The 12,777-nt window shown below is 42.7% G+C and overlaps 1 protein-coding gene across 2 annotated transcripts in view; it reads left to right on the top strand.

Annotated features, from left to right (window-relative positions):
- The window catches only part of LOC147143324 (neural-cadherin), an 85,055-nt gene extending 73,710 nt beyond the window's left edge, over positions 1–11,345 (top strand). For both annotated transcript variants that reach the window (XM_086038695.1, XM_086038694.1), the window contains 13 exons: positions 137–372; positions 1,622–1,899; positions 2,479–2,696; positions 4,688–4,815; positions 5,690–5,820; positions 5,914–6,025; positions 6,136–6,316; positions 6,989–7,158; positions 7,246–7,510; positions 7,873–8,056; positions 8,394–8,644; positions 9,508–9,665; positions 10,148–11,345. In XM_086038695.1, coding sequence (XP_085894821.1) covers positions 137–372; positions 1,622–1,899; positions 2,479–2,696; positions 4,688–4,815; positions 5,690–5,820; positions 5,914–6,025; positions 6,136–6,316; positions 6,989–7,158; positions 7,246–7,510; positions 7,873–8,056; positions 8,394–8,644; positions 9,508–9,665; positions 10,148–10,648 — 2,813 coding nt within the window. In that variant the 3' untranslated portion in view covers positions 10,649–11,345. The remainder of the gene's footprint in view (positions 1–136; positions 373–1,621; positions 1,900–2,478; positions 2,697–4,687; positions 4,816–5,689; positions 5,821–5,913; positions 6,026–6,135; positions 6,317–6,988; positions 7,159–7,245; positions 7,511–7,872; positions 8,057–8,393; positions 8,645–9,507; positions 9,666–10,147) is intronic.
- The last annotated feature ends 1,432 nt before the right edge of the window (positions 11,346–12,777 follow it).

Below are 12,777 nucleotides of genomic sequence, written 5' to 3'. Positions count from 1 at the left end.
GAATCAGATAGCCAGTTTGTTGGTTACAGATGGAATCAAACGCACCACACCAGTCACACAAGATACTAATCAAAGCCCTTAGGTGTCAAATGTTGCTCAATACTGTCTGAGAGTGGGCTCTTTGTTCTCCTCACAGACATGACAGTAGAGGAACTGTTCTCATCCAGAGGCGGTGAGGAAAGCCGCTTCTCCCGTCTGGGTCGTACGCTGGCCGATATCCTGCAGACGGCACTAGAGAAGGTCCATGTCTTCTCCATGGAAGGCGCCGGCCCGGAGCGGGAGAGGGAGCTGAGCGTGTGGTTCGCCGCGTACGGCTCGCCATATTACAAGCCCGAGAAACTGCATGGCTATGTGGCGGCCAATAAAGCAAAGGTGACCTCCACCAAGTCAACATCAACACCACTACTTTTAATCACATGGAGTTTTATCAGCATTATACATCTCACTTTAGGTCTCTAAAAAGGGCCTTGTTTGCATCTACATGTTTTTAACTCCAGAATTTAGTTATTTTGTTTGTCAGTCATTCACTTAGTTAGTTATTAAGTTACAGTTGTTGGTTATTCACCTGGTCAGTGAGTAAACTGGTTGATGGTGAGTCAATTGGTCAATTATTAGGTCAGCTAGTTGTTCATTCAGTGGGTTGGTCGCTCATCCAGTCAGTGGATTGCGATAGTTCATCAGTCAGTTCGTCAGCCAGTCCATTACAGTAGTCAGCCAGTCGATCAGTTACATAGTCAGCCACTTAGTTAGTAAGGACGGGAGATTAGTTAACCAGTCAATTTGGTCAAGTTAGTTTGTTAGTTACCTATGCGTTTGTTTATTAAGGTAGTTTGATAAAGTAGTTAGGCTTTTAGTCGATCATTTGGTCAGTTAGTCAGTCACTTAGTTAGGCTGGTTATTTTCTCATTCAGTGAGTTAGTGAGTTAGTCAGTTGAACATAGGACAGAAGGAGTTAAATATTGCTTTGTACATGTGCACTTTATATAATGTCAAGCATTTAACACATTCCGGGTCAATATTGTACAGCAGTTTCACACTCAAGTGTGTGTCACTAAGTGGAGGTCCATGTGGCACACGCCCACACACATGTGCACGCGGGAACACACGTACATGAATACTTAAGATGCTTTAAAAGCCTTCGAGCAGCTGCTTGCTTGACCTTAACTCAATGTGCTGAGAGTCAGTCATCCATGAACACACACTCACACTAAACTGTCACTCAGCAGATCACAGACCTCCACCAAGGTCAAACAATTTGGATTAACGGCAAATTGTACACATCAGGATACACACCTCGCACACGCTGTCTGAATTTTGACATTAGATTTCTAAATCACCCCAATCGTACATCCTAACCCCCAAAACAATCCTTAATCCCTTAAATCTAACTCGTAGCCCCATAACGTAACCCAAATCCCATAAATATACCCCTAAACCACATTAGGAATTTTTAATTTTATTTGGACAGCATTATGATCATATACAATAATTTGCCAGGAGATTGCAAATAAAATCAAGGTGGTAAATATGGGCTATCTTGGTTTAACTTTGCAACTTTTCTGATTGTAAGAGTGTTGTCTATTATTTACATCAAGTACATATTCTTTTGCTGTTTTTTCAGCTGGAAGCCGTGCTGGGTGTGTCCATCTCCCAGGTGGGTGTGGACGACTGTCCACACGCAGACTGCGCTCACTCCGGAGGCTGCTCCACTCAAGTGTCCTTCGGCCAGACCCCGACGGCCCTCAGCTCGGGCAACGTGTCTTTGGTTTCCCTGCCGGCCAAGACCACGGCTCGATGTGGTTGCCGCGGACGTGAGGCCGCGCACCTGCCTTGCTCGTCCTACCCGAGCAACCCCTGCCTCAACGGGGGCGCCTGCCAAGATGCTCCGCTGGGATACCGGTGGGTGCGCAGTGAGCTACACAAGCTTCTGGAGCAGTCTACATATTTACTCTGTGGGTTTGGTTTTTTTGGGTGGGGGGTCAAACATCACATCCAAGTTTGACCACAATCTGTTCTGTGAAGCTTTTTGAACTTCACATTGCTTAATCATTCAGCCAGTCAATTAGTTAGCTACTTAGTCTGCTAACAAGTCAGTGAGTTACAGTAGTTGGTCAGTTTGTTAGTTAGTTAAGTTAGTCAGTCATTCTGTAGTAGCTTGTTTGTTGCTTACTGTAGTTTGTCTGTTGCACAAATTGTTTGCAGCTGGTTAGTCAGTCAGTCAATCAATTACAGTAGTTGAGAAGAAGAAGAAGAAAGATGCCCTTATTAACCGTCGCTGTCCTGTGAAAAACACTGTCCATTTTTTTTCAATCTTATTTTTACGTGAATGGTGTTTCCGTGTTACAGACATTGCATTAATGTGAAAATATTTTTCTTTCCAAAATTGGACGTAAGTGTTTTTCCCAGGTCAGCGACGATATGTATTTTCCACACCTCCGATGGCTTTATTAAATAACATATGGATTTTCCACACCTCAGATGCAAGTGTCCGCCTATGTTCGACGGCCCCGAGTGTCAGCAGACCAAGCACAGTTTCGGCGGCCGGGGCTACGCTTGGTTCCCGCCCTTGGCGCCGTGCTTCCGGAGCCACATCTCCGTGGAGTTCCTGACCGATGCGGCCGATGGGTTGCTGCTCTACAATGGACCGCTCGGACCCTCCGCCCGACCGGGAGAACCCCAAGACTTCATTTCTATTGGTGAGTCACTATATTGGTTAGGGAGAAGGGAAATGAGTGAATGAAGAACTTCACTTGCCCTCCCCCACACCTCGCTTCTCTGCCCAAAGAAACGCCCCCAGTTCACTAACATGGCGGCACGCCAAGGCAGATACGCTGCTAGCGTGACTTGTTCATGATGGAGTATTGCCAAAAATGAAATGTCGCTGGTTTGATGTTGTATTTTTGGAATGCACAGTCAATTAAGACATAAGAGAAGCGAACATGCCTGACGACCCGATGGGAACAGTCACCCCGCGCCGCTCGCGAGAGCCTTTCAAGCTGCTGTAGGCCACAGCTCACACCCAGTTGCTCACACACAGACTAACCAGTTAGGCCACGCCCCTTAAAGGCACATATACAACACTACAGTTATTTTTGTGGCTTTCAGCTCATCCCAATTTATAGTAGTGACGCTCTGTAGAACCAGTTTTTCTTTACATTTTGTTTTATTTTATTACATATATTTTCAACATGAATTTGAGTATATAAGGACTTTCTGCCTGGAGTTACTAAAACCTTGGATTTGTACTTATCAAACATGCTGATCCTTTTGTTCTCCGCGACAATGGGAACGGATCAATGCGGCGTGTCAGCAGACAAAGAGCATCATGGGACGTTAATGTCACCTCCCGGTGGTCCTGATGTGGCGTTATAGGATTAGCACACCCCTCCGCCGCCCCTGGCCTTTTCCCAGACACGTCTTGCATAAGATGCCACCATTAAACTTACGTAATTATCTCGCCCGCTGGCTTGTCGTCGTTTCCCGGCCAGAGGGGGAAATCAAATATGGCTGCCTCATTGATCACTGGAGTGCTTTTGTCATTAAAGGCGTTCGATAGCGATGGCGGACATGAGGATGTTGAAAGCAGCACGGAAGAATTGACCCGCCGCTTTCGTGCTGTTTTTTTAATGGGATTCATCAGCTAACACAGCAGTTAAACACACAAGCCCATCACTTTACAGCAGGGGTGTCCAAACTTTTTGCAAAGAGGGACAGATTTGGTGAGGTGAAAATGTGGGGGGGCCGACCATTTATCCTGACATTCATTTTTACATGGAACACCAATAAATCCAAGCACATTTTAGCAAACCAGTCTGCCTTTAGTTTTTCACTTTTATTTAAATTTCAAGACTCTTTAACATGTCTTTTGGTCCATTTGAAACATGACCTATCACTGGCAATTAAATGTTCACTGAACTTTTAGATTTAAAAACATAGAAACAAATAACACTTTCCTTGCAAATGAGGCAGACACAGTTGTTGCGTATTTCAGTGAAAAAGTAGTCCACCTTTCCTTTTTTTATTCATTGTCGCCATTTTAGAAAATATTTTTTGAATGGACCATTGATTTTTTTCCTCAAAATTATGCCCACACAGCACACATGTATTTAATTTACTTTTATTTTGTTAATATTTAATTGAATTTATTTTGTTACAATATAAATGAAAAAATAACATAAAAAAGGAACAAGTTTTTACTGTCAATAAATTTGTAAAAATCTAAAAAAAAAAATTTTACATTGTCATGGGTCTATGTGTATATTTTGAGGAAAAATGAATTTTCTGAATTATTTTTTTTAGACTTTTAAATTCACTGCATTTAAGAAAATTCAAAAAAAGATTTTTATTTTTAAAAATTAGCAAAAATCTCAACAAAGAAATTATTATTTACAAAAAATGAATTAACCGAATATATAATGAGATAAGTGAATAAAAATAAACAAAAATGAATTTATTAATTTTAACTAAACTTTAACTAAATTAGTGCAAAAGTACGTATTTCAGAACTGTTGATAATATAATGCTCGGTGGGCCGGATTAATGGAGCAGGAGGTGTCCCAATACTTCTGTCCAGATGGCTTCTGTTGAGCCTTCCGAGATGTTTTCCTCAATGCAGAGTGGATGACTGCCCCCTAGCGTGCATTAGAATAATGACTATGTGGAATCATGAACTTGTGTTTCCACGCAGAGTTAAAGAACGGCGTTCCGGTCCTGAACGTGAACCACGGCTCTGGAACCCTCACCCTGCAGCTACCGCCCAAATCCAACGTGGCAGACCGCCGCTGGCATCGACTCGATGTCATCAGCGATGGCAAGGTTGGAACTAGTAACTTGCCCTTTTCGTCCTCAACTTTTACAAAGACAGTAATGAGCAGAAGTGACAAAAGTACAACCTAAAAAAAAAAAAAGGAAAAACTGTACTTAATTAAAAAAAAGTTTAAAGGTAAACAGAAATACTGCGGAATTCACCTAAGTTAAAAAAAAAATAAAAAATTAAAAAGTACAGACTCTAAAACATACTGATGTACAAATGCAAAAAAAGTGAATACTTTTACTTAAGTTCAAAAGTACAAAAGTACTCTGAAATATACTTACCAGGTAAATTAAAAAAAGGTATAGACTCTGAAATGTACTTAATTGCAAAAGTAAAAAGTATACACTCTGGAATGTACCTAATTACAAACCTAAATATACTCTGGTAAAAAAGTACAGACTCTGAAATGCACCTGAGTATGGAAGTAAAAAAAACTAAAGACTCTGCAATGTACTTAAATACAAAAGTAAAAAAGAAAAAATACATACTCTTGTATGTACTTGTGTTAAAAAAAAAGGAACTACCAATACATACTCCGAAATGTACTTAAATTCAAACTAAAAAAGAAAATTCAGATTATGACATGCACTTTAGTACAAAAGCAAACATAAATAAATACATATTTGTAAGTGCAAATTCTGAACTGTTCTGAAGTGTAAAAAAGTAGGGTTTTTTTTCAGAGTAAGAAGTAGAAAGTACACACATCTGTTCACAAATGTAGGGAATCAAAGGAAAAAGATGGCAGGAATATAAATACTAAGGTAAAGTAAAAAAATAAATGCATAAAATGCTAAATTAATTAATTAATTAATGTAATTTAATGAATTTTAAAAAAGCAACTAAATATACCTGGTGACATCAATATGTGTCATTTAGGCCGTGCAGCTGGTCCTCGATGAGTGCGCGGCGGCACCGGTGAGCGAGCCGGAGGGGGTCGGTGGCGGAGACCCCCGGGAGGCGGACGAGTCCGGCTGCAGGGTGGCCGGACAAACGCCGGGAACCGACAGGTGACGACCTCAAGGCACCCGCCCGACCGTTGCCGTCCCTTGTGATCCATCCTCCATCGCTCATCCCTTCGTTCTCTTCTTCCCCCTGTTCAGTTATCTGAACGTGTTTCAGCCTCTCCAGCTGGGTGGCGTGAAGCAGACGTCGCCTCAGCTGCGGTACGCCAGTTTCAGCGGCTGCATCCGAAACCTGCTGGTGGACACTCAGGTACGCCTGCACAATCGAAATCAACATTGTCACACGAAAGAATCCACAGTCAAGATGGCCTTTTGACATGGAATGTTGACACCCCGTGTGTGTGCGTGTTCATCACGCAGGTGTACGACCTGGCGCGACCCGGCGAGAGCGTGGACAGCGCCCCGGGTTGCAGGGCGACGGACGGCGTGTGTCTGACGGTGGCCGGGCCCTCCTGCGGGGCCCGCGCCTCCTGCCTGGCCGACTGGGGATCCTTCAGCTGCGAGTGTCAGCCGGGACACAGCGGGCACAAGTGTGACGCAGGTGTGTGCGTGTGCGTGAATGTGTGTGCTGTGTGGGTTTTTTCTGCATTTTGGTATGTGTTTATATTGTGTGTATTTTGGTGTATTATGTGTTTTTGCTGTGTGTGTGTGGATGTTTTCGTGGGGGTGCACGCGTGTGTGTGTGATTTGTGCGTGTGTTTAAGTTGTGTCTGTTTTAGTCGTGTGTTGGTATTGTGTGTGTGGATTGCGTGTGTGATTTTGTGCATGTTTGAGTTGTGTTTGTATGTGTATTTATATCTGTTTGTTTGTGTGGTTTTGTATATGTTTTGTGTCTATTATTGTGTGTTTATGTTGTGTGTGTGTGTGTGTGCGTGTTAGTGAATGTGTTATTTCTGTTTTTGTGTGTGTTTATTTGCGTTTCGCTCCTTGTACTTACCTATGAGCTGTTTTTTGTGCTCGGGCCAACCCCCGTCTCATATAAATGTGTTGCTTTGGCGCCATCTTGTGGCATCTTGGTGCCGATGAACTATGTTGAAGTGAGGGGAGTAGCTGCTTTTAGACAGATCATCAAAAAAGTAGCGTTTTACTGCCAGCTTGTGGCATCTAAATGGAATTATAACCCTTTGGCAGGGGAACACTGCGTATGCGTCTGATCTTTGTGTGTGTCTAAATCAAAGTTTCAAAGTTCCCTGTGGTTGGTTTTGCCCTTCAGTGGTTCCAGAGTTTTCTTTGGACTCCAACAGCGTGCTGAGGTTCCATCTTCGAGGCGGGGGCAGCACCAACCGGCGCACCAACATTCAAATGCTGCTGCGCACCCGCGCCACTTCGGGCACCTTGCTCTCCGTGACGTCCCGGGAAGCCGACGAGTACATCGTGTTCGAGGTACCGGCACCGCGGCAAGAGTGTTTAAAATGAAAAAAAAATTTGCAGGACGTAGAACTCTAACGATGATATCATCGTCCCGCCCAGATCGCTGAGGGCCACCTCTCAGTCCGGGCCAACCTGGGCGACGGGGCCCACGCCCTGCGGCTCCCGGGCCAGCGGGTGGACGTGGGCCAGTGGGTGCTGGTGGGACTCGGTCGTCATGACAACCTGTTCACCCTGCGGCTGGAGCAGGGCGGCGGCTCGCGGGAGGTCCAGGCCCGGTTGGGGAACCGGCGGGAGCTGGCGGTGGACCCAACAAGCGTCACGGTGGGGAGGGGACCCCATGGGGGAGAAGATGGCGACTTTCAGGGTGAGACGAGGCACGGGAATGGGGTGTGGGTGGATGGATGGCATAAATGTTTCACTCCTCCCCAATATCGCAGATTTTTAAGTAGTGTTGTTGTATGCTGTGTTATTGTTACAATTAAACTGTATGTTAGCATTAAGCTAGCTTGAAATGATATGGTTTTGTTGAAAATGTGATATGATAAACTATTCTTAATACGCGTAGTGCGAAGTAATACTTTTAAAATGTGTTTTTAAACTTTCCTCTTTTTTTTACGTGAAAAAAAGAACGTTAAAAGGGTTTATTCATTTCAAGTGTTTATGTGTGAACACGACGAGCTGTGACAACGGAGTTAAGTACTATGTATCTATGCGTCTTATATTTAGGTTGCATGCGGGATGTGCGATTTAATGGCCGAACGCTCCCTCTGGACGGGCGGGGCGGCGGTGAGCTGGTGAGCGTGCTGGAGAGGCGCGGCATCACATTGGGCTGCTTCAGCGACGCCTGCCGGGCACAACCTTGCCCCGATCCGCTGCGCTGCGTCGACCTGTGGAGGCAACATCAGTGCAGGTACGCACGCGCACACACACACACACACACACATTTAATTACATTACATTTTATCATAAAAGAATTACACTTTGTGTATTTAAAACAAACATAGCATAGCCTTTAGTCCTCTCGCTTAATGCTAATGCTAACACATAATTGGAAGTGTTATCCTTTGGGCAACTGATATTGAAACACAAACAGCACAGCAACACATTTAGACATGACAGTAATGGCATATGTTCCTTATCCTCTGCAAGGAGCTGCGATTTGCAATTCTCACAGGGTGATTTTGTATGAAAGTGAGAAGAGGCACTCGGGAATATTTTTGAGCGCCTCGTTTGTCATGGTTTCCCAGGTGCCCCGGAGGTCAGGTGACGCTGACGGACGAGTCGGGCGCAGAGCGCTGCGTGCCGTCGCCGTGCGGCCCCGCCTCGTGCCGCAACGGCGGCGTGTGCCAGCCGCTGTCGGCCGCCGGCTTCCGGTGCCGCTGCCACGAGGGTTTCCGGGGGCAACGCTGCGAATTGGGCCAGTACCGAGGCCACCGGCTGGCCGCCCTCAGCCCCAGCTCCATCCTGGCCATCAGCATGTGTCTGCTCGTCTTCTTTGGTCAGTTGTATTCTCAATGGGGGTCATTGGAGGTCATCAAATACATGAATAAAACAAAAGATGTTTTTAAAATGAATTTGTGTTAAATATTTGGTTAATTAATTATGTCAACAAATCTAAAATGAAAATACAGTTAATTATCGTGGCATTCATTAAGACAATGTATTTGTTCAATATTTAAAATAAAGTCAATACTAGTAGTAGTATTTGATTTTTTCTAATTACATTCAAATGAATTATAAAATGAGATTTTTTTTTCGTTTTATTTAAATTAGGTAGGATTTTAACATAAATTGAAATGAGAATTGAAAATTATTGTATTTATTAAAACACTGTATTATTTTAAGATAAGAAATAAAACAATTTGAGTATGATTTAATTTGTTATTTCATATAAAACATTAAAATGGTTAGGTAATTATATAAAAAATGAAACGTAAAAAAGATAATGAAATATTGTATTTATTAAATCAATGTATTATTCTAATATATACGAATACATATTTGTATGCTTTGTGAAAATGAAATTTTATTTTGATATATAATATTGAAAAAAAAGAATTATTACAAATAGTAAATGATATACCACTTTACGAGAAATAATTATTTGACTAAAATATTTATTTTTATCAAAGAATTTGCACAATGAAACATGAAATCTAAAAAATGTGAATAACATCATTTGTTCACTAATTGATAGACGGAAATCAAAACGATATCTTTTTAGTAAAATACATTTCCATTTCATTGATACATTTTTGGGGGACATTGAAAAACTTAAATGTGACCCTTGAGCACAAAAAGTTAGCCCACCCGTGATCTGAGCTTTGGTGTTTGCGTGCGTGCGTGTGCGTGTGTGTGTAGCCGTGTTGGTGGCGGTGACGGTGTGGAACCAGAAGGGCAGTCGCAACAAGTTCCGCAAGCGCGGCGTTTACCACATCCCGGCCGAGCACGAGAGCTGGGAGGACGTCCGCGAGAACATCCTCAACTACAACGAGGAAGGCGGAGGCGAGCAGGATCAGGTAGCCGATCCCCAGCAACCCCGACCTCGCTTCCTGAACCGCCTCCCGGCTGCATTTCCACCCAAAACCCTACCCCTAATTTGAAACACTAACCATATCTTAAGACCCTATTTGTAGTGTTAAAACCTAAATTTTAATGAATTCCTCATTTGAAAACCCAACACTTGTTTTAAACCTGAATTTGAAACCCTACGCTTTGTTTTAAACCCTAATTTGAAACACTAACCCATTTTTGAAACCTTAACTTGAAACCTTGCTCATATTTTGAAACCCTGACCCTACTTTTAACCCCTAATTTGAAACCCTACCCTTACTTTGAAACCCCAACACTGCTTTGAAACCCTACTTCTAGTTTGAAACTATTTGAAACCCTAACTCATTTGAAACCCAAACTTGAAACCTTATTTACATTTTCTTTCTTTCCACCTGGCTGAATGCTGATGCCGGACTGGTTTGTGGCGCTCGTGTGTCCCATGTTGCAGAAGGGCTACGACATGACGGAGCTGAAGCGTCCTCTGCGTTCCAGCTTGTCTCAGTCGTCTTCGTGCACCACGGCGCCGCTCATCAAATCATCTCCGGGCTCGCAGGAGGAGGTGCGCCCCCCTGGCGCCCCCTGCGCGCCCTACCTCAGCATCCCGCAGCCGCACTACCACGCCCAACCCCCTCCCCCGCCCTCGTTGTCGAGCTCCCACGTGGATTTTAAGAGCTACGTGTCTCGCATCGTATGGGAGGCGGACCATGACGATGGCGCGCTCCCAGAGGACGTCTTCCACAGGTGGCGGGAGGAAGGATCCGGAACCCCGGCGGGGAGCCTCAGCTCGCTGGGGTATGGCGACGAGGAAGAGGAGGATGACGAAGGGGAGACGGCGCACGAGCGGCTGTCACGCTGGGGACCCAAATTCCAGACGCTGAGTGACATGTACGACCGCACGCAGGTGGCGCTCTCGCACGGGACCGCTGCGCGACGGCCTCCCAGCCACTAGGGGGTCACCGGACATTCTCGGCTCCTTCTCATTTCTGGTTACGTCGCTTTTCCCAAAAGTGAAAACAAGGAGGCTGGATATAATGGACGCCATGTGCGATATCTGAAGAGGGAATAGTGATGTTTTTCCAAACTTGGCAGCAACAATCATTTAACGTTTTTCCAACTGGAGCCTTTTAGGACACTTTGCCTCCTCCTCTTCAGACGCCTTTACACCTAAAGTTCCCGAAACCTTCTAGTATTAAAGTTTGTCCTTCACTGGTCTTGTCTTGTCTTTTTTTTTTTTTTTTTTTTTATTCTCTCAACTAAAATCAAGACAAAAAATGTTAAGTTAGTCCTCAGCTGCCTTAGGAATGTATTTGTGACTTATTTTTAAAAAACAAAGAGAAAACAATCAATCATTCTGACCAATATTTCCTATGCCCACCACACAAGTTCACCGGACAGAAAAAATAATAAAATAAAATAATTTTCATCTGAAAGACTAAAGAATACATTTTCCATGAGGTGATTTTGGGTGGGAACCTATTTTGCCAGTTTTCAATTGAGTTCAAAGATAAAAATCTTTTTCCCTGTATGCACCTGATTTATGTGCTTCTTCTTCTTCATTCAATTGAAAAAGTCTTGAGTGTTTGTTGCTTATTTGAATTGTATGACTAAATGTAAATATGGACTTTTTATAACTATCTCACACAGAATATTTCCTTTTGTACATGAATTTTAATAAATAATAAAGACTTTTTCCCTGGAGATTATCTTTTGTTTTATTCAAAGTACAGTTCATCACTACAGCACTAATATGAGTCGCTCTATGCAGTCCGTGTTACTGCGCTGTTTGTGTTCAATCAATTGCTAAAAGGGTTAAAGCACTGCAAAAAAAATAAATAAATAATAGTGTAAAAATGTTTCATTACATAATATACGGTATATTAATAAAACGTTAAGAAAGCGGCTATATATTGCCATCTTGTGGACACATTTGGTAGTGTATCATCAACCGTTTTCCATATAATTAAATAGATGCAACATAAATTACTGATTAATTACTAAATGAATAAATCGGTAATTATTAAAATACTGATACAAAATGATGAGATTTTTACTTATTCGTCATTTACTTATTCTTTTTTTAAAGACTTAAACAATCATTTCTAATATAGTGTGAATAGTTGTGGAAACAAAGTAATTGGATAGTCTTGACAGTCATGTTCTTTGTCCGAATATTGTGGGAACATGACCTCTGAACCCAACAACCACTTTACCAACCCAGAATGTACATCAAGTTGATGAGTAACGACTTTTAACAACGAGTGAGTGTGTGCGCATGTATGTGAGCGCGTGATTACGTGTGTATATAGGCCATGCTTTCCCAGGCTAAGACAATAGCCTTCTTACTACGTGAGCTATTCGTGGAGGGGCCCTAAGACAGTGGGGGTCCCATCTCTGACCAACAATCTCTACATACATGAATACAACACACACTATGATATATATATATATATATATATATATATATATATATACATATATATATATCACAGCCAAGATTAGCATTTAGCTACGGAGCCCGCCAGGGGGCATCACGAGAATATTTAAGATTTTATTATAAAGCAATACTATTGCTATTGTTTTATTGCAAAACGTTTGCGTTATAACGCATTAAGTTTTCATTTTTTATCACATAAATACGCAACAAAAATAATTATTGCAAAATAACCCAATGTTTTTTTTGGGAGGAGAACGAACGACTTTCACTTCCGGTTCGTAGCTTTAAGTGTACCGCAGAGCTGGCATGAGCATGAATGATGGTTTAGAGACATTTTTACACTACAGAGGTCCCAGACAAGGACATACTTCACATGCAAAAGGGATAAGGTATGTACTAAATGTTAACAGTTTAGTTAACAAAATTGCTATCCACCCTTTTCCTCGTCAGTGAAATGGACGTCCTCTGGCGTAATCCATGGCATTACATGTGTTGAACCACTACAGATGAAAACCCACTTGCTTCCTTGCTTAGTCCGTCCTTTTTAAAAAAACATTCTCGTCCTCTGACCCCTAAATGGGCGTCCGTCGAATGACGGGTTGTTCTGGAACTAAAGGCAACATTTCTAGCAAAATGTTCTGGTT

The sequence above is a fragment of the Filicampus tigris genome, chromosome 8, assembly GCF_054856515.1.
Source record: "Filicampus tigris isolate MCC_2025a chromosome 8, RoL_Ftig_1.0, whole genome shotgun sequence".
NCBI classification, from domain to species: domain Eukaryota; kingdom Metazoa; phylum Chordata; class Actinopteri; order Syngnathiformes; family Syngnathidae; genus Filicampus; species Filicampus tigris.
This window is presented reverse-complemented; position numbering and strand designations above follow the sequence as displayed.